The following is a 24,688-nucleotide window of genomic DNA, read 5'->3' on the forward strand; positions in this document are numbered from 1 at the left end:
AAACACTTGCAAACTTCCTTCTCAGCTCCGCTTCTATTATCCCCACCACACCCATCAGTTCCACATCTTTCACCCTGACACTTACTTGAGATGCCAGAAGTAAAAATGTCCAATCCGCTGGTTGGTCAGGGCTTTCATGGTCAGGAAGCGAGCCAAGGGGTTGTCCAGGTATTGCTCATATTTGAGAACCTTCAAGGGGGAGAGTCAAAAGTGTCAAAGGGTGTGTGTGTGTGCGCGCTTATTTCTAGCTTGTGGGTGCCGTGCCATGCAAAAGAGAAAGAGCCACGGAAGGAGTGCAGCTTGCCCTGTCGCCGTGTTGGTCCTGCCAGGACAAAAAGCGCACAAGAGGCAGAAATCCCCATTGTTGTATCTCTGCACGGCCATGCTAGCTAGGGCTGGTGGGAGTTGAGGTCCAAAGCGCCTAGAGGGCACAAGGTTGGCAAAGTCTAATTGAGTTTATCAACTCATGTCCCTCTTTCTGTTTAGCATGCATTCAAGGCGAACTTACGAGGAATAGAATAATAATTTTAAAAAGCCAACCATGGTCAATGAAATATACTCAGAGTCGAGAGTGGATTTCGTGCTCTTTATTCAGCTCATAGTGGTGAGGAGGAACGGAAGTTCCCCCAGAATGTCTGCTTTATATACATTATTTACACAATGGGCCCCACGTGATTGGCTAATTCCGGGATTCACCTGTAGGCCAATCTGGTTGTGGATTCACTTCTACCTGGAGCTGGATTGGGTGGCTCCTGAGGACCAATCAGACTGCTGCATTCTGGATCCTATTGTTCTAGGACCAATCAGACTGCTGCATTCTGGGCCCTATTGTTCTAGGACCAATCAGACTGCTCCCTTTCGGATCCTATTCAACATAGTACATAACAGTCAATAACACCAGAGATGGTTACCTGCACCAGCTGGATGAGATACTGGGAAAGCTTGTCGTCCGTGAGGCCCTTCACAAGGCATTTCAGAGCAAACTCCCTCACCACCGGATCTGGGAAATTGCAATCGAGGAGTTCCATGGAGAGCTCAGGTTTAATCAGCGGCCATTCCCGGAGGAGGCAGTACATCTGCGGAGGGAGAAGGAAGAGACAGGTTGGGAATTACAAGGGAAATGATTTGCAGGAAATCATCACAGGGAACCAGGCAGAGGGCCTTCTTAGTGGTGGCACCCGCCCTGTGGAATGCCCTCCCACCAGATGTCAAAGAGAAAAATAACTACCAAACTTTTAGAAGACATCTGAAGGCAGCCCTGTTTAGGGAAGCTTTTAATGCTTAATAGGTTATTGTATTTTAGTGTTTTGTTGGAAGCTGCCCAGAGTGGCTGGGGAAACCCAGCCAGATGGGCGGGGCATACCGTATTTTTTGCACCATAACACTCACTTTTTTTCCTCCTAGAAAGTAAGGGGAAATGTCTGTGCGTGTTATGGAGCGAATGCCTGCGGGTGGCGGGGGGGGGGATCTGCTGCAGTCGTGAGCAGAGGATCCATGGTTCCCCTTGCTTCCCTCCTCCGTGGTTACAAAGCATGGATCCTCAGGATTTTTGCATTGGGCTATTCCAAACTCACTGTCAGATCACATGTCTGTGGCCACAGCATGAACCACAAAAATAATATATCCACTATTTTGTTTAGAATATTTTTTTCCTTGTTTTCCTCCTCTAAAAACTATGTGCGTGTTATGGTCTGTTGCGTGTTATAGAGCGAAAAATACAGTAAATAAATTATTATTATTATTATTATTATTATTATTATTATTATTATTATTATTATTATCCAATCCCAGCCAGGAGCTTTGAGGGGGAAGGAGGCCCGTGTCTCTGACGAGACACCCAAGAAAGCTCTTAGTCTCACCTGAGCCACCTCGTCCCGCGAATTCCACTTGACAGACAGCAGTAATTTAGGGAGGGTCTCCGGGATGTTGACACAGTAGTGCCTGGAAGGGAAAAAAAGAATCATAGGGCTGTAGAGTCAGAAGGGGGCTAAAGGATCATTTAGTCCAACCCCCTACAGTAGAGGAATCACAGCTAAAGAACCCCTGATGGATAGACAGGACCCAGACCTCCTGTTCTCGCCGCTCACAAACCCAGGAGTCCTGCCCCATATCCCATCTGCTGCGCTAACCCACTGGAACTAATTCTGCTAACAGGTGCAGTCTTAATGCAGGCCTGCATTTACAATATACGATATCTTTATTGTCCTTGTCCCATACAGAACAATGAAACTGAAAATCTACATAAAACATTCAAAAACCCCTAAAAACTCTGAAACCCCATTTTAAAATACAATATACTATAGAGACTCCTTATGCTGCGTTTAGAACCAGAATTGCATTTGCGTAGAAACTGTTTCTCAGGAGGCTAGTCCTGGTCTTTGTAACCCTGTACCTTCTTCCAGAAAGCAGAACCTGAAAGAGATCATTTCCGGGGTGCGCACTATCCTGCACTATCTCTGCAGCTTTCTTATGGCACCTGACAGCATAGATTTGATCCAGGGTGGGAAGAGCGCACCCAATTATTCTCTCCGCAGTCTTTACAACCCTGAACAGCATTGTTTTTTCCCTGACCGTGCAGCTCCCAAACCACACACAGAGACCAGAAGTTAATACACTCTCCACAGTGCAATGGTAAAATGCCATCAACAGCTCCTTTGAGAGATTGTTTTTCCAGAGGATTCTCAGAAAATATAACCTCTGCTGTGCTCTCTTCATCAGAGGCGGGCACCCATCGCCTTAAGATGGTCCAGTGTCATTTATTCTTTGCTTAAACAAATAAGTCACCCCTCCCTTTGAATGTGCAAAGCTCATCTAGCAGGGAGGTGGAGAAATCTGGCAGGAGGCCCTCTCCCGCTACAGAGATCACCCGGGATCCCCGGCGCCCACCCACCGGTGTCGCCACAGGAAGTCCTTCTCTTGCTCCGTGATCTCCGAAAGGGGGTCTCGGTTGCAGATGCTTCTCAGCTGCTCCAGCTCACTCTCATCCAGGGAGCTGTCCCGGGCCAGGCGGTTGCTCTGGACAAAGGAGGCAACAGAAGCAGAAGGTTATCCCCCTGGTTCAGAACCCCCAGTTTGGCTCCTTCCCATCCCTCCATCCCTCTATCACTTGGCCGGCCAGTCCCTCCCAGATCAGAGATGTGTAGCCTCAGAGATGCTTCCCATGCAGTGGAACAAACCCTGGCAAGTTAACAAACCGAGCTGCAAAACCGAGGCCTTGTATCCATGTGTCCTACATTTGGTTTCCCTGCCAGGCGCTTCAGCTAAATATATATAGATCTACTCTCTTGACTAGGAAAGGTTTCACTATGGAAACGAGGGAACTTTTCTCTCTCGTTCCTCTTGCAGCATTGTTGTTTTTTCTTTATCTGACAAGAAGAAGAAGAAGCCTTAATGTGTTTCCCAGCCTTCCCCAACCTGGTGCCCTCCAGACCAGGTTTGGTTTCCAAACTAGCCTTGGCCCTATAAAAGCTCATCCCCCTTGCCCTCTACCCTACAAAAGGCACTATTCAGTATTGCGGTTTGCACAACCTCCTAAGGGAGATAATGACACCGTAAAATTCAAAACAGTAACAATGAATTGCACATTTATTCAGTTAAAAACATGTAGCTTAATTAATTCAGCAAAATGGATGAGCTTGATCCGGCGATACCAGCTTTTCAGACCCTGTAGTCATTTCCACCTCCAGCACCCCCCTGCTGCCCACGTGCCTCCTAGTGCCTACGTAACGCGCCCCCCCCCCAAGGGGCACTACTGCCCACTGTTCTGGATGCTGAGGACTACAACTCCCATCAGCCCTAGACTGTGGCTGATGGGAGTTGTAGTCCAACAACATTCAGACGGCACTCAATTGGGGAAGGCTAAAGTGTCCTGTAGGGACGCGGGTGGTGCTGTGGGTTAAACCACAGAGCCTAGGACTTGCCGATCAGAAGGTCGGTGGTTCGAATCCCCGTGACAGGGTGAGCTCCCGTCGCTCGGTCCCTGCTCCTGCCAACCTAGCAGTTTGAAGCACGTCAAAGTGCAAGTAGATAAATAGGTACCGCTCCGGCGGGAAGGTAAACGGCGTTTCCGTGCACTGCTCTGGTTTGCTAGAAGCGGCTTAGTCCTGCTGGCCACATGACCCGGAAGCTGTATGCCGGCTCCCTCGGCCATTAAAGCGAGATGAGCACCGCAACCCCAGAGTCGGCCACGACTGGACCTAATGGTCAGGGGTCCCTTTATCTTTAAAGTGTCCTGTGGCATTGCCTTGTCTTCTCACCCCAAGCCTAGGAAAGTGAGTGCTATGGAACAGGGAGACCTATCCGAGTAAGTCAGACGCCCCTTTCTTTCTGCCCACGAGAGCCATTTCTTCCCCCCCCCCAACAGTCCTACGATGGAGTTGGGTCTCTTACCAGTCCCACCATACAGTAGTTGAGCCCAAGCTCCCGGGACATGGCCCAGTTGGCGTGCTCCTCTATCTCGGTGGCGTCAGCAAATTTGACGGTGTGGCTGTACCAAGTGAATTCCAGCTCAAGGCACGGGGTCTCCTACGGAGGGGAAAGCAAAGGCGATGAGGTCGCAAGTGCGTAAGAACCTAAGGATAGCCTGCTGGATCAGATCCATGGCCCTTCTAGCCCAGCATCCTGTTCTCTCAGTGGCCACGCAGATGCCCCAGAGGGAAAAACCAAAAGCCTCCTCTAAGGCCATCCAAGTTGGTGGCCATGGCTGCCTCCGGCGCCTCCATAATTTTAACTATGTGCTGCGTGAAGGCCTTCTTTTATCCGTCCTGAATCTTACAGATGTAGGGCAAGTACAGGGTCCTCTTTAATGTTTCCAGGATGAAAAGCTGCAGGATTTTAGCAGGAAGTTGCGGGGGGACCTGTGCCAATTGGCAACAAAGGAGTTTATTAATTCGGAAACCTTTTGCGGGAGCAAATGGTATTGAAAGCGAGTTTGTGTATAACTGGGACGCGGGTGACGCTGTGGGTTAAACCACAGAGCCCAGGACTTGCCGATCAGAAGGTCGGCGGTTCGAATCCCAGTGATGGGGTGAGCTCCCGTTGCTCAGTCCCTGCTCCTGCCAACCTAGCAGTTCGAAAGCACCTCAAAGTGCAAGTAGATAAATAGGTACCATTCCGGCGGGAAGGTAAACAGCGTTTCCGTGCGCTGCTCTGGTTCGCCAGAAGCGGCTTAGTCATGCTGGCCACATGACCTGGAAGCTGGATGCCGGCTCCCTCGGCCAGTAAAGCGAGATGAGCACCGCAACCCCAGAGTCGGCCACGACTGGACCTAATGGTCAGGGGTCCCTTTACCTTACCCTGACACCATGATGAGCACAAGTCGTTATGAATGCAGAATAAAAAGGATGCGTGGAGGGGCCCAAAGCAGGTTTTATAAGAAGCTAGTAAAGGAATGTTTCTGTGTACATATGTACTCTTATGAAGAACAAATCGAAGATGTAGTGCACTATATCTTATATTATTATTTATAAATCCACCAAGGGTTTAGAGCTTATCCACACTTCCTCTGCTCTTTCCAGGCATGGTCTGTGCTTTAAAGCTCCTTGTCTGAGCACGTATTTTCTGCCCCAGAGCTTTCCCTGAGAAAACCCACCCTTTAAAGCTTAATCGGAGCCAACAACGATCCATGGAAAACACAAATTGACTTTTGTTCCGATTGAGCGCTAGAGAGTGGGTTTTTGAAAGGGCAAAAGAAACCCAAAAACGATCAGACACAAAGCTTTTAAGCGTGGACTTGTGCCTGGAAAGAGCGGGACAAGCCTTTATTCTCCCTTTTCAGACTTTCTTGGAAGGCCAACCAGATGGTTTTAAGATAAGGTGGCTGCAGGCTGATGCAGAAACAGGCATGAGTTAAAGGCCGCTTTATTTGCACTAGCTGCAAAAAAGATAAAGAGAGGCCTTTCTCACTCAGATCAGAGCTACACGTTAAGGGAAGTTTTTAACCCAATGGAGCATTTTAAATCCATCTTATTTGTATTCTAATTGGTTTGGTGATGTGTGTTTTGCACATACGTGTTTTATGTCCATATTGTAATGGCCCCTGGCTGCAAACAGTAATAAAACCTAACTTGGACAAAAAGCAATGCAGTAACAAAACAACAACAACAACAGTATTGTAAAGCTGACTAACAGACTCACTTTATTGGGGTTGGAGCCCCCCACTCCAATGGGGTTCAGCAAATCCTCCAGGCCATGGGGAACAGGCCAAAGGTTCAGAGCCATTTTCCCAGCCACCAGCGTGTCTTTGTAATCAAAGAGGTTGACGTTGCCCCAGGCCAGGGGGCAGTGCTCCTGTTAGGCAAGGGGGCAGAGAGACCATGGGGGGCTGAGTCAGAGCGCAGAAGGAGTGCCTCCGTCCCTTAAGCTAGCGGACCCTCAAACAGCAGTCTTTTTTAGACTGGGGACCCACCTTTAACCCAAACATGTATTTGGAGAACCACTTCTTGCTTTTAAAAAACATTTATTTGCACGGCAGGAGGGCTGCTGCTGCGACCCGCCTTGAATCGGGCCGGAACTCTGTCATGTGCCCCAACCAGCCGGTTGAAGACCTCGCCCCTCCCAAGATTCCCCATCACAGACAATCCAGGTGTCTTGGTTTGCAGGCTGAACTTAATTTCCCCAAAAGAAAACAGGTGCTGGGGCTCCTAAAACCGCCTGACCCCTAACCTGTAGCTGCAGCGTGGAGGAAGGCCTAGGCCCGCAGGGATCAGCAAACATTTTCAGCAGGGGGCCGGTCCACTGTCCCTCAGACCTTGTGGGGGCCAGACTATATTTTTTGGGGGGAAATGAACGAATTCCTATGCCCCACAAATAACCCAGAGATGCATTTTAAATAAAAGGACACCTTCTACTCATGTAAAAACATGCTGATTCCCGGACCGTCCGCAGGCCAGATTTAGAAGGCGATTGGGCCGGATCCGGCCCCCGGGCCCTAGTTTGCCTACCCACGGCCTAGGGCTTGTGCACATCCTCTGCTGTGCTCTCTTCTTCACCACCCTTTTTCACATTCAAGGATTAAGGCAGGGCCACAGCTCAGTGGGAGAGCACCTGGTTCGCAAGGTCCCAGGTTCAGTCCCAAGCAGGGCTGAGAGACGAATGTATGAAACCCTGGAGAGCCGCTGCCTGTCATTGTTGTATTTAATACAGTGGTACCTTGGGTTACATATGCTTCAGGTTACATACGCTTCAGGCTACAGACTCCGCTAACCCAGAAATAGTGCTTCAGGTTAAGAACTTTGCTTCAGGTTGAGAACAGAAATCGTGCTCCTGCGGCGCGGCAGCAGCGGGAGGCCCCATTAGCTAAAGTGGTGCTTCAGGTTAAGAACAGTTTCAGGTTAATGACGGACCTCCGGAACGAATTAAGTACTTAACCCGAGGTACCACTGTATTGAGCTGAATGGACTAATGCTCTGACTCAGGACGAGACAGCTTTCTACAGGTCTCAGCTGACCCATGAATTAAACCACAGGGAAATCCCAAATCCTGGCTCCCTGAGGGGGCTTACCTCCTTGGCCCCTTTCCGGCCTTTCACTGAGCAGATGGAAACGCAGAGTCGGGCAGCCCGGGGCAAGTCGGTGAGATAGATGTCGTAGGACAGCCACTCGTTCCACCTGGCAGTGAGGAAGAGGGGGAGTGGGGTGTCAGTACAGGGGGGGGCTGCAGAGGAAACTCACCCCCGCCACCCTCTTCATGGCGCCGGATCCCCTCGTCCCCATACTTTTCTCCTTCCCCCACCAGAGAAGGGCAGTTTAAGATTTGCATGCAAAAAGGGGTCCCAGGTCGAATCCTCAATGGCCTCTCTAGGCAGGATTGGGAAAGACCCCCCCCCCCCCGCCTGAAATTCTGAAAGCCACAGATCTGAATGAAGGCCGTTCTGAGCGAGGTGGACCCCCAACGCCCTGGGTCAGTATAAGGCAGCTCCCCGTTAGTTATGCCACAGTTACCGAGGGTTGGAACACGGAACGCGCTGCGTGTTGACGTTGTCGCAAAGGGGCTCCCCGCCGTGGAAAATCCCCGTCCGGACGTAGATCTGGAAAGGGATTCAATGGATTCAAGTTACAAGAAAGGCGATTCCGACTGGGAAGAACTTTCTGACGGTATGAGCTGTTCGACTGTGGAATGGACTCCCTCAGGAGGTTGTGGAATCTCCTTTCTCTGATGTTTTTAAGCAGAGGTTGGGTGGCTATCTGAATCAGGGATGCTTTAGCTGAGATTCCAGAAGTGCAGGGGTTTGGACTATGTTATGTACTGAGTGAATAGGATCCAAAAGGCAGCAGTCTGATTGGTCCTATAACAATAGGATTCAGAATGCAGCAGTCTGATTGGTCCTAGAACAATGCAGCAGTATGATTGGTCTGCAGGAGTTGCCCAATCCAGCTCCAGGTGGAAGTGAATCTGCAACCTGATTGGTCTACAGGAGAATTCCGGAATTAGCCAATCACGTGCAGCCCATTGTGTAAATAATGTATATAAAGCAGATACTTTGAGGGGACATTCATTCCTCCTCACCACTATGAGATGAATAAAGAGCATGAAATCCACTCTCGACTCAGAGTATATTTCAGACTAGGTGACTCTCAAGGTCCCTTCTATGAGTCCTAAGAGGAAGAGAGGAAAGAGTCCGGGGGTCTCCTGCTCTTAACACCACTGGCCCCTTGCTCTCCAAGGAGCCACCCTCCCACAGAATAAATTTAGCAAAATTTGCCACCCTTTGTTTTGCTTTGTATATAAATGCAACAAAATATAAAAAATAAACAGGGAGTCGGTCTGTGCAATGCGAGTTGTATGGCCCCCTACTCCCTCCCTGGGGAAACCCGGATGCCTGGCTTCCCTCGCTCCTTTCCCCCCACAACCTTATCGATATCCCGGATGTTGACGTTGACGTAGGTGGCGCACAGGATCTTGATGCGCAGGAGGCTGTTGATGGACCAGAGCGACTTGGTGGGGACGTCTCCGTTGACGTGGGAAGAGGTGGCCGAGCGGCGGGCGTAGGAGGGCAGCACAAAGACGTTGGCCGGCAGCTGGCTGTAGAGGCTCTCCTTGCTCATGAGCATCAGGTGGGGCAGGCGGCCAATGGTGATGCAGTTCCTCATGTACTGGGGGGGCAGGGAGAGGGGAGGCAGTGAGTGGCGTGGGGTGTGGAAGGGAGGGAGGCAGGGCTGTGGGCAGGAAGGGGTCCCACCACCTCACCTTGTACTGGCTGAGCGGGTATTTCTCCAGCAAGTACTCGTCGCAGCCGCACACCTTGAGGAGGTACTTCCCCTGGTACTCCTGCACGCACAGGCGCAGCTGCTCCGGCGACAGGTGCATGCTCCGCGTCTTCTTCCGGATGGCCTCGGCGATCACCTGCTCCGGAAGCGCGTCGTGGGGGGTCTTGAGGGTGTATTTCTGTTTGTCGTTGTTTGGAGACACAATAACCCAAATGGTAACTATGATCCGACCTTCAGGAGACGGAAGGAGGGTGGGGGGGAAAAGCAGGACAAGGAACTGTCATTCGGGTGAGCTGGTATGGTGCGGCGGAAAGAGAGAGAGACAGAGAGCGCATGGTCAGCGTGGCCGGGGTGGGGGGAGGCGGGGGGGAGAGGGAATGGGAGGACCCTCTGGTTAAGTCACTAGCTCTCAGCCTGGCCTACTCTACAGTAGGGTTACCAGACATCCCCGGTTCCCAGGGACAGTTCCCCGGATTTGCAAATCTGTCCCCGGACAAATCCCGTCCCCAGATTTGCAAATCTGTCCCTGGACAAATCCCATCCCCAGATTTGCAAATCTGTCCCCGGACAAATCCCGTCCCCAGATTTCCAAATCTGTCCCCGGGAAACGTGACAGCAGCAGCCTCAGCAGCCCGGAGCCAACAGGGTAGCACAGTTGGCTCTGGCTGGCTCCAGGAGCTGCTTGCTACTCGCTGCCATGGCGCCTGCCATTTTTCCTCGCCGAAAGTCCCCATATGATGTGTGTCTTGTGCGCAACCCATCACAAGGGGACACCCGGCGAGGAACAATGGACCCCAGGCATATTCTTGCTCTCATAACTGAACTTCCGTTCTCACAGATACTAACAGCAGAAACAGGTCACAAAGACCTGAACCTATAATGATCCAAAATGGCTTTGTAGGGAAGCCATAAGGAAATTAATCTAATCGGGTTCACTCAGGGGGAAAGTGGTATCTCTCCTCCGGCCACATTTCTCCTTTCCCCAGATTTTAAAAACACACAAAGATGCCTCCTCGCCAAAACATTTTGCCCCTCCATCGTAAAAATTAAATGCATGCTATAGAAACACACCCAATTCCTCTCCCTCTGCCCCTAATAAAGCCCCTGTTTACCTTTGTCCAGTTTGCTGTACACGTGTTTGGGCAACTCTGGGCTGGATTCCACATTGGGGGGGTAGACATACAGAGCCTGACTCGGGGGCCCCGCAGATCCCCGGGTCTCCACGGCTTCGCGGCAAACCGACAGGATGTTCCGCCGAAATTCCTGCACCTCGGGGTCCTTGACCAGCTCGAATTCGCAGATGGGCATCCCGATCGCAAACCCTGGGAGCAAAGTAGGGACACTTGACCGTCAAGCCTTCTGGGTACCACTCGACTGCCCCCCCCTTGTCTAGTTTGGCCTCGGACTCACCAATTTCCCGGTTGAGGATCTTTTCCTCCCGGTTTCCCACCGGCTCAATGACCTTCAGGATGGGCTGGAAGAGACGGAGGTCGCAAAGGCGCCGGGACTCGTCGAAGAATTCTTCCCTCTCGGCTTCCTGCGTCACCCCTACAAAGATGTAGGAAGATTCCTCCTGGGTAGGGAAGCAAAGGCAGACACTGAACACCTCCCAGAGACCCATCTTCCCATGCACTAGACTTCCTTCCCTAACCCAATGGTTTCCCAGATACATCGCCGGGGGTTAGACTAGATGGCCCTTGGGGGTCCCTTCCAACTCTACAATTCTGTGATTGTATGATTCTGTCATTCTATGTCTTCCTTCCTTCCTCGCTCATACGTAATGCTAGAATGCAGGGTCGCCCAATGGTATTGACGTGGGGATAGGTACAGGAAGAGCAGAAGGGAAGTAACTTCGTCACACAAAACGCACCACTGGCTTACGGAACTCATTGCCACAAGGTGCGGCAATGGGCTTAGATAGCTTCGAAAGGAAACAGATGGACGATATAGGGAAACATAGGAACCTGCCTTCTCCTTAGTCAGACCCTTGCTCCACATAGCTCAGAGTGGCAGAAGTGGCTCTCCAGGACTTTCAAACAGAGAGTCTCTCCCCAAAGTTACTTGAATCAATATTGTGCTTGTCCATATAACTCTACTCTGTAAAAGCTGCTGCTTACAGCAGCTACTACTATGCTATAAGAACAACTGTCCTGTGATATCATATATGGTATATACGGTTGTTGACGGTTTTTATATTAATTTTGCTGTAAAATATGTGAGATTACGATATTGTATTTATTTGCATTACTTAGAGTTTGTACTACTGATGAAGCCCAAGATGGCGAAACAAGGCTAATATTCCGGAAATCCTTGTGAAAGGGTTCTGTAGAACTGCAACCACCTTTCATGTGGATTGTTGGACTTTATGAACAGACAGGTGGAATAGACACTTTCACGTATATGGACATTATGCATAAACTGATTAGAGAATGAACTGATCCACTGGGCTTCTACTTTTTCGTTGAACTTTGAGTTACTTCTGTTGAAATCTACAATTCAATACAATGAATAGTATATATTATTTTTTCAAACGTACAGCCAGTTGTGTGTTTATTGAGAGTCTCTCCCAGCCTTCACTTATAACTTGAATCCGTTGGTTCAGGTCTTGCCCTCCAGAGCAGCGGAAAACAATCTTGCTCCATCTTCCATGTGACAACCCTTCAGGTATTTAGAGATGGCTATCCTATCATCTCAGTGTTCTCCCTTCTAAACACACCCAGCTCCCTCAACTGTTCCTCATCAGGCTTGGTTTCCAGACCCTTGATCATCTTGGTCGCCCTCCTCTGCACACCTTCCAGCTTGTCAATATTGTTCTTAAACAGAGGGGCCCAGAATTGCATACAGCACTCCTGGTGTGGTCTGACCAAGGCAGAATAGAGTGAAACTATTACTTCACTAAGGTCCATATAGTTAAAGCTCTGGTTTTCCCAGTAGTGATGTATGGAAGTGAGAGCTGGACCATAAAGAAGGCTGATCGCCGAAGAATGGATGCTTTTGAATTGTGGTGCTGGAGGAGACTCTGGAGAGTCCCATGGACTGCAAGAAGACTTCTCCATTCTCCCATGGACTCTCCATTCGGAAGGAAATCAGCCCTGAGTGCTCACTGGAAGGACAGATCCTGAAGCTGAGGCTCCAAGACTTTGGCCTCCTCATGAGAAGAGAAGACTCCCTGGAAAAGACCCTGATGTTGGGAAAGATGGAGGACGCAAGGAGAAGGGGACGACGGAGGACGAGATGGTGGGACAGTGTTCTTGAAGGGACCAGCATGAGTTTGACCAAACTGCGGGAGGCAGTGGAAGACAGGAGGGCCTGGCGTGCTCTGGTCCAGGGGGCCACGAAGAGTCGGACACCACTAAACGACTAAACAACAAAAACAATTACTTCACATGCATACTGGACTTCTGTTGATGCCACCTAGAATTGCATCAGCCTTTTTTGCTGCTGCATCACACTGGGAACTCATTTTAATGCTGTGGTCTACTAGGCCAGAGGTCCTTGCTCCTGGCTTGCTAAATCCCTCTCCTGCAAAGCGGGCTGAAGCTTTCCCTCTCCCGGTTTTCCGTCGTCTTAGCTGCCCAGGGTGGGCTCACCTGCAGCAAGTGGAAAAGGGGGTATTTCCTGGCCTCCTTGAAAAGGTCGTGCTTGATGCCCAGGAGCGTGGCTTCGCGCAGGCACTCCAGTGTGACGATCATGCCGTTGGGAAGGCAGCAGTCCACCATGATCCGCGGGGGCATGAGGTGGAGCCCCCACAGCTCCCCGGACGAGGGGCGCGGCGGCATGGCTGCGAAGGGGGAGGAGGAGCTCGACACGGTGCTAGAGTCAGGAGGCTAAAGCATCTTGTCCGCCTGGAGATGGGGAAGACACACACAGAGAGAGGAGGGTTAGGATTGGCTGGCTCCTCCCCAGCGGGGGGCTGGGCTTCACATGCCCCACCCACTAACACACCCCTCCCCTTGCTATTGGCCACCCAAGATTATATAGATGCAGCCGCGCGAAAGAGGGTTTCAGCCTGTAAGGTCTCTGCCTACTGCACTGAAAAGATGGCACCCTGAGGATTAACCGTTTGACTCAGATGGTAAGCCTTTCCCCAGTTTGGGGAACTGATCCGGCCCTCGCACCCGCCTACTCTTGCCTGACGACACCAACAAACAGACTCACAGGTTTCCAGAGCCAACAAGGTTCATGACTTCCGGCAAAGCCTTGGCTAGTAGGAAGTCTCAGTGTTTTGTTTTGGCAGCATGGACTGTGGTGGATGGCAAATCTGTCATGGATGCTTTAGCTGAGATTCCTGCATTGCAGGGGGTTGGACTGAATGATCCTTGGGAACTCTGCAATTCTACGAGTCTCTCTCTCTCTCTCACACACACACACACACACACACAATGCTGGACTAAAACAAAAAGAAACTGCCTAATCTAGCAGTGCTTTATGCATCTGTTCAAATGTGCAATACTCAACCTTCCTTAGAAGATATTTTACAGAGAGGTTGGATGGCCATTCGTCAAGATTCTTTAGCCACAATTTCTGCATTGCAGGGGGCCGAACTAGATGCCCCTTCCTTGGGTTCTCTTCCTCTGCAATTCTATGATTCAATGCTAGCAAGGTAATACCACAGGTTTGTTTATTAAAATGCGCAACCTCTGGGAGGACGTATTAAAAAAAACCAAACGTGTTTTAAAATACAGCCAGGTTAAATTTGACCCTGAGAAGATTAACTCCCTGCCACAACTTAAATAAACAAATCCCTGCAATGCTCCCGGAAAATGTTCAGAGCGGGACTTTGGTGAATCTCCAGAAGGAGATTCTGTTGTTATGAAGCGGCAAAGGTGGGCAACGTTGCTTTGGAGACCTCCAGTCCAAGCCGCTTTGCTCTACAACTCTCTTCAGCCTTCCCAGCTGGTGGGTGGGAGTTGCAGCCCAAAGCAGCTGGGGGGCACCAGGTTGGAGAAAGAAAGAATATCCGCTTTCTTGCACACCTCATTCCCAGGAGGTTTGCATAGAATAAATCTCGCCCCTTACACAACTGTATTCCATAGCATTACACACACAAATATACATACAAACACACAGAGACACATTCGACCTTACATTATACAAAGACAGCGATACTTTAGAAGAATGCTGCTACGAAAATTCTACACCGTCCAGTTCTCCGAGAGCAAATCTGATCATTCAGCTTTCCAGACAAGAGTCTCACCCCGCCTCCAATTAAAAAAAGAAACCCCACACACCCCAAGCCTGGTCAATATACATCAAACCCATTTTTTCCCCCCAGGTCCATGGAGGTGAGTCTTTTAAGCGCATCCCTTCCAAGGATCCTGCCACCCCCCCATGTGCGTCATCACCCCCTTGAGGCTGCTTACTCTAGAGCAACGGGTAATCGGTGGGGTTGAGGGTTTTCAGGGTTCTTTTCTCCCCCTTGTGCAAATGTGGGGTGGTTTTTTTTTCCGTGTGTGTGTGTCACAGGATCCAACAGTTTCCTTAGGAATGCAATGCAAGGCTTCCGTTGTCGGCTGGTCTGAGCCTCATGGCTGTCTCTCTTCTATGCCAGCCAACCATTTTCCTCCCTTCCTGCAGTCAAAAACTGTTGCAAAAAAATAAAAAATAAATAGAATTAATCATAATCAAAGAGACTCTAAGGGAAGGAAGGAAGGCTCTTGAGTGGGGGGGGGAGACAGAATGAATATCCCCCCCATCATATCTGAAACATCTAAATGTGTATCTGAAACATCTGGTGGGGTGAGACACCCCCACCCTTCCAAGAGTGACCCCCCTCCAGCCCCCATAAACTGAAGGAAACGGTTCTGTGTCTAGATTCTAGAAAGGAAGTGGGGTGCTGCTGTTGTGGATGGGTTTGACGCATGCTTTGGCAAAGGGGGGGGGGCGGTTTGGCTATTTCCTAGTGAAGGCAGGAAAATAAAAACCCGAGCCCTCCTTGCTTTTGCCAGCTGGAGTCCCCGAAGGAACGAAGCAGGTAGCCCCCATCAATATATTCCTTTTCATCCCCCCCCCCTCCACCGCCGGCAACTTGGTCTACGTTATCCCCACCACTGGAAAAGGGGGTTTTGTAACAAAAGAAAGCGACTTACGTGCCTCCGGATCCTTGAATCAGAAGAGAAGGCAAGGTTAGGTCTTGGTTTTGAAGGATGCAAATGCTCTTCCTCCTTCCCCAGCCCACCGCCCCCCCCCCCCACCGCGAAAGATCCTTCTCCCTCCCCTACTGCTGTGACCATCGGGTCCCATTCCTCTCTCCCCCGCCTCCCCCTTTCCAGCGGCCAGAGAGAGCTTTTGCAAGCCGCGTATCCGGCATGGAAAAGCACGGATTTCCGTTGGATCCGGGGTTTCTTACACAGCTGGGAGGGGAACGGGGGAAAGGGAGAGAGAATTGGTTATCTATTATTATTTTTAAACCCACCTCTCGCAACACCCGAATTCCAGCGGCAAAGAGGGGGCATCTCCCCCCCCCCAATCCAACACCGCCATTCATCCCAATGTCAGCCAGGAAGGGACACTTTTGGGGAGATGGAGGGGTGTGTGTGTGTGTGTGTTTATCCCCCCCCCTCTTTCTTTCCAGGAAAGGTGGGGGGGGGAAGAATGAGAGAGAAAAAGGATGACTGCAATTTTTTAAACCTGCCCTAAAGATAGGAAAATGTGGGGAGAGGGGAGAGAGCAAGGAGAAAATGGAATCATCGCCGCTTGCGTAAATTGATACAGACGTTTGCACAAAAGGGGCTCGATTGTGGTGGTGGGGTGTTTGTGTGCGATTCCGCAGTATGTTTTGAGATACTAATTTGGGCGTCGCGTGCAAAGCTCAGACGGGGAGAGCTTTCCTGGGACGTTCGTTGGTATGGCATCCTTTGTCAACGTCCAGATGTGCAGGGCCCACCATTCCCACCACATCTGGAGGGCACCAGGTTGGCAAACGCAGACATCTGTTGCTGTCCCAGCATCATTCATCAGGTCTAACCCCAGACAAGATCAAATCCGCCTTCATTCCCCTGGAGCAGCCTTGGACGGTTGCTACCTCTCAGACTCACCTACCACCCAGGGGGGGTTGTGATGTTGACATGAGGGGGGTGAACTTGAGATGTCCACAAGGACCAGAACCTCCAGGTGCTTCTTATATGATCCGCCATTCCTTTATTACATAGACAGCAGAAGGACAATTCTCAAGACAACCCTGGTCACAATCCTGGCAAATCTGTAACGACACTTAAGAATCAGATAATGCTGATGTTCTTTACTTGGGCTCTGTTATTTTAACTGACGCGCAACTGTACTCATTCTAAGTGCTTTTCATTTTACAGGTTCTGTTTTTCATCTTTCAATGTTCATCTGTTGTTATAGCTTTGTTCTGTTCTGTATGCATTATAAAATGATTTTGAGGGGTTTTTTTTTACAGAAACCAAAGTGCTAATTTCTAACACTGTTTCAGGAGGCAGCCCTCCCTGGAGATGCTGTTGGGGAAGCTCTGCCACCTAGCTGTGGCCTTTCCCTGCAAGTTTTTGAGCTGTGGTTGTAAAGATGTGGCAGGCACCAGGCCGTGGTAGCTGGTGCCCATTGAGGCTGGTAGGGTGGGAGGCAGGGAACCCAACAGTAGGTGGCGCTAGAGCCAATGACAGCCCAAACTACCCCCTTAAAAAGTAAAGGTAAAGGGACCCCTGACCATTAGGTCCAGTCGTGGCCGACTCTGGGGTTGCGGCGCTCATCTCGCTTTATTGGCCGAGGGAGCCGGCGTACAGCTTCCGGGTCATGCGGCCAGTAGGACTAAGCTGCTTCTGGCGAACCAGAGCAGTGCACGGAAACGCCGTTTACCTTCCCGCCAGAGTGGTACCTATTTATCTACTTGTACTTTGATGTGCTTTCGAACTGCTAGGTTGGCAGGAGCAGGGACTGAGCAACGGGAGTTCACCCCGTCATTGCGGGGATTCAAACTGCCGACCTTCTGATCGGCAAGTCCTAGGCTCTGTGTTTTAACCCACAGCGCCACCTGCGTCAACTATGCCCTTGCTGGGTGTAAATAAGAAGGCAGGCAGGCAGGTTGGGGCAGGCTGAGGTTAGTGGGGCAGTGCTCCCTTGGCCTGAATGGTCCAGCCTCCAATGACTGGGACCCCAGCCCTGGGCATAACCCTTATATTCCAAAGCAAAGGAGAAAAGGGATGGGAGCGTTGGTTTAACCTCAGCATTGTAGTATAAACACCAACAACTGGGAAACACTGGCTTGCGAGCGCTCCAGTTGGAGAACAGCCTTTACCAAAGGTGCCGTGGGCTTTGAAGACACTCGGACTCAGGACGCAAGGGAGAAACATGCTACGAGGAAGGCACGCTTGGCAAATCCACACCGTGATTGACTCTCGCCTGGAAACCGATGTCCCCACTGTGGAAGGACGTGCAGATCCAGAATTGGCCTCCACAGTCACTTACGGACTCATTGTTAAAACCGTGTTTATGGAAGACAATATTATTCAGCTACGAGGGATTGCCAAAGAAGAAAATGTATGATGATGATGATGATGATGATGATGATGTTAACTCTCCCTTGTCTGATAATGAACTGCATGTGTGTTTCATTCTGCAACCAGCCAACCTACGGAGGCCCCAATTCGTTCTCCTCCTAGAGCAGCCTCCCTCTCAACATGGTGCCTGCCAGATGTTTTGGATGGCAACTCCCAGCAACCACACACTGGTGTTTGATGGGAGTTGTCCAAACCAGCTGGAGGGCACGAGGTTGGAGAAGGCTGCAATCAAGGCATGGGGGGGGGGGGGGGAATGTGCAGCATAAAGCTGGATGTGCCTAAGGAGGATATTGGCAAGCTGGAAGGCGTGCGGAGGAGAAGCCTGGAGAAGAGGAGACTGAGAGGTGAGCCATCTGTAGGGCTGTGACATGGATGATGGAGCAAGCTTGCCTTCCGCTGCTCTGGAGGGGAAGACCCAGAACAATGGATTCAAATGACAAGAAAGGAGATTCCGACTAAACATTAGGAGGAACTTCCTGGCAGTAAAGAGCTGTTCAGCACTGGAAGGGGTTCCCTCATAAGTTGGTGGACTCTCCTCCATTGGAGGTTTTTCAACAGAGGTTGGATGGCCATCTGCCAGCGATTCTTTAGCAGTGACTCTTGCATTGCAGGAAGTTGGACTATTAGACGGTTCCGTCCAATGCAACAGATCTAAGATTTTAAGATGTACCTTGGGTTAAGGACTTAATTCGTTCTGGAGGTCCGTTCTTAACCTGAAACTGTTCTTAACCTGAAGCACCACTTTAGCTAATGGGGCCTCCTGCTGCCGCCACGTTGCCGGAGCCCGATTTCTGTTCTCATCCTGAAGCAAAGTTCTTAACCTGAAGCACTATTTCTGTGTTAGCAGAGACTGTAACCTGAAGCGTATGTAACCCGAGGTACCACTGTATTCAGAAGCGAACTGTCTCGAATCCATCTCATTGCTGATTTTCTGCCCTCTTAAGACATTTTTCTTCGCCTGGTCTGGCCCTTGCTTGATTTTGTCTCCCTCTCCATAATTTAGGCATCAGCCTGCCGGTTTTGGATTGTGCGGTGACGTTTCAAATTTTGTTTCAATCCCAGTTGTTTGTTGCCACGATGGGTGCTTTTGTTTGAAGTGGAAAAGGTGGGGAAGAACTTTTTTTTAAAAAAAAAAACAAAACCCAAATAAAGACAGAAGTCCAGGTCTGTCTGAATACCTCACATTAATAAATAAATCCTCATGCACAAGACCAATGCTCATTACCATATGGAAAAGAAAATGGGGGGGGGGGGAGAAGCGGAATGCTGCAGGGATGGACTGGCCTCATTCAAGGCAGCCGGCCACAAAAACAAGCATTTCTCAACATCTAGACCAGGGCATCTGTCTGGAACACACAAGTGGCTGGAGCCAAACGCTGAGTCACCCCCTAAAAATGCTGCATGAACTTCAAGCTATTGGGTTAAAAAAAAATTAAAGAGAAAAGAGAGAAAAAAGAAATATCCCACAACCCCCCCCCCAAAAAAAAATCAGGGCCTGCCTTTTTTCCCTTTCACAAATCGAAAGAATCCTTTTTGTTCTTTAAGAATAAAACGCCTCAGCAATTTATCCAAGATATTTGACATAGTTAAAGGAAAGAGGGGAGACGGAGGAACATGAATAGAAGGGGGGGAGAGAGAGAAGGCAGGTCCTGTTAGCTAAATATTTTGGGTGTCTCTTTTGTAGAAGTCACTTTCAAGTTCTTGCCTCCTAGCCAAAAAAGCATGTTGTGCCCAGTCATGTATATTAAATCAGTGTGAGAATCCCATGCCAACTTCCTATTTCTGAGCCATGGCATGTGTGGGATGGGAAGCCAGGAAGTGGCTCCCCTTCCCCCTTTCTATTCCTGTCCCTGTCATAGGTGACCTTGGGCAAGACGCCACTTCCCTCAGCACTGTGGTTTGCGACTTCCTCTCCCAGCGTCTCAGGCGAAAGCCTTCAAGGGCACGAAGAGGCAGCCGAGAGAGACAAAGGGGTGGATGGAGGCAGCAAACAGCCGATGGCTCCTCCTCGGGTCAAAGAAACGTAGCCACTCTCCTCCAGAAGCCACTGGGCGGGCAAGAAGCTAGAGTCCAGAGACAGGAAGCCACGCCAAAGAAAGATTTGAGCGGCGGCCCGCCCACCTGCCATTCGTCTGTCATTCTGTCCCACAACACAGGCACACCCTGAAACGTGAAATGGCACTCCAGGCCACAGCCAATTTAACTGAAAGGTACTGATAAACTCATCCATAGAGAGAATATACACTGTGGAGGCAGGGATCTTAATTACCGGTATGCTCCATGCACCGTGTAATCTCCACCAAGAATAAATGCCCAAAGTCTACAAAACAGTTGGAAAGTCACATTCCCCGATCAGAATAAATTATGCAAATTAAGCGAGTGGCTTAGTTTTTCCATACTTTTAGCCAACGTCAGCGAGACATTTTCAAATGATCTGATTATCCCCTTTTTGCAAGGAAGACTCAAGGCAGGGAGAGCGGAAAGACATGGAGAAACTCGGAAGGTGTTCTCGAAAGCAAAGAGGAGTAGAAACAAACCCCAAGCTGAATCAGGGCGCCTTGGGGGTGTTTTGGTGCTTCCACGAGGAGGGATCTCTATGAGGCCCCCGCAAGCTGAAGTAGGGAACGCTCCCTCCCTCTGAAACCTGGTGGTGCTTTGCTCGCTCAGTCACAACAAACAAACCCCGCTATTTTTTGCAAAAAGCAAAACCAAGCTTACAGAATACACCCTTGGTTGAGAGGGAGGAATCGTCCAAGGTGACTGACAGGTCTAACTTTTAATCAGAGGCAATTATTTTATCAGGAATCCCCAGTCACAGTGCTTTTTGCGGAAGGACGCTGACTCAGTCAAATGTTTGTCTCACGTGCGCACTGCTCTTTGGCTAGTTCTGCCTCTCCCGAGTTCTCAGGTCTAATCCAGCAGGGCCTTCCTTAAATTCCAATCACTGGGTGAAAGGAGAGTAAATGAAGGAGTTACTTATGCAATAAAACTGTAACCCATTCCTTCAAAACTGACCAAGATATGGCTCACTAGCTACATGTACCTGGACCACTTAAACCACACTTGGATTCTGGAACTTTCTATCAGCTGTTAAGTGACAGCTAGAAGCAGGTGGAGTTCTGAATCTTGGCACATGGCTAGTGCCACCCCACTGTGAAGCTATAGAGGAGAGGTGTGAAGCTATTAACACATTGATTGTTCCTTCCAACCTTCCCTCTCTACTAGCTAGAATGATGTTCAGCGAGTTCAGAGAATGGAGGATTCCATTTAACGGTAAATTCCATTGCTGAACAAGCTGTTCGGGTGCTTTTATTTTTAAATTAATTTTTGGCGTTACTGTGATTACGTTGTATTTCTATTGCCTTTTACCCTAGCCTCCCTCCCAGGACTTAAATTGATCATTGTTCTCCCGTATTTTATCTCCAAAGGAAACCTGCGAGGTAGTCTGAATCAAGGTCGCCCAGTGAACTACAGGGCTGAATGGCAATTTGTGTCTGGGTTTCCTACAGCCGGGCTGGTTCCAGACCACACTCTAACCACTCTACCACATTGCTCTGAGCTCTATAAATGAAAACGAAGGGGAAATTGAAGAATATGTGTATACAGTGCGTATCTCAAGGAAACTATAGTTTCTATTTATCCTCCTCCCCTTCCTACAGCCCAGAGTTTCTCATTTTTGATTTCTTACAGCAAAGTTAAAAGAACAAATCCACCAAACGACAGGTGGAAGAACAACAATGCAATGCACACTTCAGTGTAAAAGGTAAAGGTACCCCTGCCCGTACGGGCCAGTCGTGTCCGACTCTAGAGTTGTGCGCCCATCTCACTTAAGAGGCCGGGGGCCAGCGCTGTCCAGAGACACTTCCGGGTCACGTGGCCAGCGTGACAAAGCTGCTCTGGCGAACCGGCACCAGAGCAGCACACGGAAACACTGTTTACCTTCCCGCTATAAAGCGGTACCTATTTATCTACTTGCACTTTAGGGGTGCTTTCGAACTGCTAGGTGGGCAGGAGCTGGGACCGAAAGACGGGAGCGCACCCCGCTGCGGGGATTCGAACCGCCGACCTTCCGATCGGCAAGCCCTAGTCCCTATCTTTCATGCACTGAGCTTGAATGAGGCAGGGAGACAAGCAGGCTAATGGATTTGAAAGAAGTATATAGGGCTGACATTAACACATTAGATAGCTGTTAAGTGAGCCACGTGAGAAGTGACAGAACAAGATTCTTTTAAGATTGTTTGTGTATGGCAGGGAAACCTGTCACCAAATATTGTGGGAAGAACTTCAGCCCCTGCTGAAGGCTAATGGTGAGGAATGACAGCAACTGTGTTCCTACAGTACTGAGAAAGCCTTGGGTTCCCCAGCCCTGCTCTGTTGTCCGTGTGCCATTGTACCTTGAATAAAACTTTAATAAGATCAGGCTGGTGATCAGAAGTTAAATACAAAGCTTTCTGATACAAACTTGTTGGTGCCTTTGTTGCAGACAACAGCCTATCACTCCATAGTCTATGTTTGTGTGAATGAGTGGCTTTAGTTATTCCTCCCAACTGGGGTAGCTGTGTGTGTGTTGTAGAAGAGGAAGAAGAGTTTGGATTTGATATCCCGCTTTATTACTACCCTAGGGAGTCTCAAAGCGGCTAACAATCTCCTTTCCCTTCCTTCCCCACAACAAACACTCTGTGAGGTGAGTGGGGCTGAGAGACTTCAGAGAAGTGTGACTAGCCCAAGGTCACCCAGCAGCTGCATGTGGAGGAGCAGGGAATCGAACCTGGTTCACCAGATTACGAGTCCGCTGCTCTTAACCACTACACCACACTGGCTCTCACTGTACATTTTATCAGTCTCCGTACGAGTGTGCGACCACGCTTCTAGCATTTATGATATCAGTAAAACAGGAGGACACTGGGTTAGATCCAAAACCAGATTTTAATAGAGCTTTGCTGAATTGTAATTATAAACAACTGGGGGAAATGTTGTACATCTTTAAACACAGACAAGATCTTTTGTAACCTTCCAAATGGGTGGAAAACAACTCCTAAATTTTGATGGCCATTTCACCTGGTTTCTCTTTTGCACTAAGTTCTAAACAAGTCAATCAGATTTATTAAAGGGTGAATTTACTTTCCTTGTCTTGTTTATAGCTGTGATTCCAGTTGCCTGTTTAACCGAGGAACGGGAAAGGGGGATTTTCACAGCCCTGTTTAAAAACAAGCTGTCACAAACTTCCTAGGTGGATTAAACTCAAGAATCAAAGCTGCAAGAACCTTTTCCCCGCATCCTCTGCTATGCTTAGTATGTCTACTTTCCATCAGTGCTCTCAAACGCACGACTATCTGTAGTAAGATCTAGCAGCCGTCCTCAACCTGGTGCCCTCCAGATATTCTGTCTGGGGCTGATGGGAGTTGTAGTCCACAACACCTAGAAGGCACCAGGCTGGGTGGGGAAGGCTTATCTAGATGAAGAAATTATCCACCCTTTACACATACCCCTTTCTGAAAGGCTACTCCTCAAACAAGACCAATGAAAATTCATCAGAAGAGTAATTCTTCTCCTCAGCAAAGACAGCCATCTCCTGGCTGCTGAAGGTTTCATCTTCTTCTTTCTCCTGGGCCACGGCTTCACTTGACTCCTCAAGGCCCACAACACCCCTGTTCAACATCAGTTCACTTTCTGCCACTGGGGAGACATCAGCCTTGCTCATACTGTCTTCCTTGCTTGGATAACTGGAGGGCGTTAAGGGAGGGCTGCTGCCGTATCTGCAAGAGCTGAGCTGCTCAGCTGTGGCACTCTTAGACCATGGAGCAGCGAACGAGCTCTTAGAACCTTGAGAGGAACACAAAAGCCAGTGAAGATCTCCCCAGAGAGTTATCCTGCATGAGGAGAATGATATCCTCTCCCGTATCTAAGGGCGTAGAACAACCCGTCTCGCCAGAGCAAAACAGTCCCTTCTACCGCCTTCCTTTGCTGGGTGCTAAATAGAATGTCAGACAACTATTGAACTATAACAAAAAGGCTTCACAACTTGGGATTTCATTCCCAGTTGTGCTTCTGGGCTGACATAGCAGCAAACATTATAGGTTTCTCACATCATAGCTGTCAGCTTTCAGATTTGAAAATAAGGGATCAGCAGCCTCACCTGTCCCGGGGACAGTCTACGGGATATCTAACAATCCGGGATAGCAGTGGGAAGCAGCGGGAAACGGCGCTGGAATAAGGGAATTTCCCGGAAAAAAGGGAAGGTTGACAGCTATGTTCTCACATACAGACAAGGAGCTCTCTCTTACCTTTTTGAGCATCCCAACGTGCCTTCGTTTGGACAGATCCTTTCGGCACAGCAGCAGCTTTGGGGACTGCCATCTCTTTCCTGCTCCTCTTTGACGAAAGTGGGGTACCTTCAGTTGATGACTTGCTTTTTTTTGCCCCTGTGTGAACAAGTTGTATATATGCTACTTTCCTTCTTCCTTTTGATGGATTTAAGGTTAACCTGGGGCCCCTCCAGATATCCTTTTTATTGATTATGCATCATGCTTTGTGCTCATGATGTTATGGGGTGGTTACAAACCAGCAGACTTTCAATGCTGCTTGTGCCTTCAAGAAGCTTCAGGGAGGTCACACTGCTTTGTTTGCAACTGGTGTATGCCCCATACCTTCCTGCTAAAATCCTGTAACTTTTCATAACGTTTCAAGGTTCCGGCAGGTATGTGCCCGACTACATGCCCTATGGCTCTCTGCTTTTGAGGGCGAGTGAAAATAAGCTGTGGGGGCTTGATTGGGTGGGCCCAAGATGTAGTGAATGTGTGAGGGAGAGGTGCCTGCCCCTTTAAAGGGGGTGACAGTGCTGCCACTACTAAAGAAGCTGGTTATGAACCCAATTAACAACTATCACTTGGTCACAAATATCCCCATTTTAGGGAAGGCAAATAGAGAGGGTTGTGGCAAACATTCCTGGATGAGACTGACCAACTA

General features: G+C 49.5%; 2 protein-coding genes across 11 annotated transcripts in view; both read right to left on the reverse strand.

Annotated features, from left to right (window-relative positions):
* The window catches only part of LOC114581855 (phosphatidylinositol 4,5-bisphosphate 3-kinase catalytic subunit alpha isoform-like), a 30,860-nt gene extending 14,596 nt beyond the window's left edge, over positions 1-16,264 (reverse strand). The window contains exons 1-15 of one of the 6 annotated variants that reach the window (XM_028702522.2): positions 16,244-16,264; positions 14,570-14,790; positions 12,797-13,051; positions 10,617-10,779; positions 10,319-10,528; positions 9,187-9,437; positions 8,850-9,092; positions 7,941-8,026; positions 7,502-7,607; positions 6,136-6,288; positions 4,390-4,524; positions 2,891-3,015; positions 1,860-1,941; positions 912-1,076; positions 86-189 (exon numbers count right to left, since the gene is read on the reverse strand). In XM_028702522.2, the coding sequence (XP_028558355.1) occupies positions 86-189; positions 912-1,076; positions 1,860-1,941; positions 2,891-3,015; positions 4,390-4,524; positions 6,136-6,288; positions 7,502-7,607; positions 7,941-8,026; positions 8,850-9,092; positions 9,187-9,437; positions 10,319-10,528; positions 10,617-10,779; positions 12,797-12,985 (2,012 nt within the window). In that variant the 5' untranslated portion in view covers positions 12,986-13,051; positions 14,570-14,790; positions 16,244-16,264. Of the gene's footprint in view, positions 1-85; positions 190-911; positions 1,077-1,859; positions 1,942-2,890; positions 3,016-4,389; positions 4,525-6,135; positions 6,289-7,501; positions 7,608-7,940; positions 8,027-8,849; positions 9,093-9,186; positions 9,438-10,318; positions 10,529-10,616; positions 10,780-12,796; positions 13,052-13,664; positions 13,802-14,569; positions 14,791-15,295; positions 15,602-16,243 lie in introns of those variants that run through there. The other 5 variants (XM_028702524.2, XM_028702520.2, XM_077916789.1 and 2 more) reach the window with 5 other exon arrangements.
* The window catches only part of ZCWPW1 (zinc finger CW-type and PWWP domain containing 1), a 58,131-nt gene that overhangs the window by 2,413 nt on the left and 31,030 nt on the right, over positions 1-24,688 (reverse strand). For 4 of the 5 annotated variants that reach the window (XM_077916794.1, XM_077916793.1, XM_077916792.1 and 1 more), the window contains 2 exons: positions 24,007-24,144; positions 22,630-23,545 (listed from right to left, as the gene is read on the reverse strand). In XM_077916794.1, the coding sequence (XP_077772920.1) occupies positions 23,223-23,545; positions 24,007-24,144 (461 nt within the window). In that variant the 3' untranslated portion in view covers positions 22,630-23,222. Of the gene's footprint in view, positions 1-22,629; positions 23,546-24,006; positions 24,145-24,688 lie in introns of those variants that run through there. The other variant, XM_077916795.1, reaches the window with a different exon arrangement.

This window comes from Podarcis muralis, chromosome 13 (genome assembly GCF_964188315.1).
Source record: "Podarcis muralis chromosome 13, rPodMur119.hap1.1, whole genome shotgun sequence".
In the NCBI taxonomy this organism is placed as follows: domain Eukaryota; kingdom Metazoa; phylum Chordata; class Lepidosauria; order Squamata; family Lacertidae; genus Podarcis; species Podarcis muralis.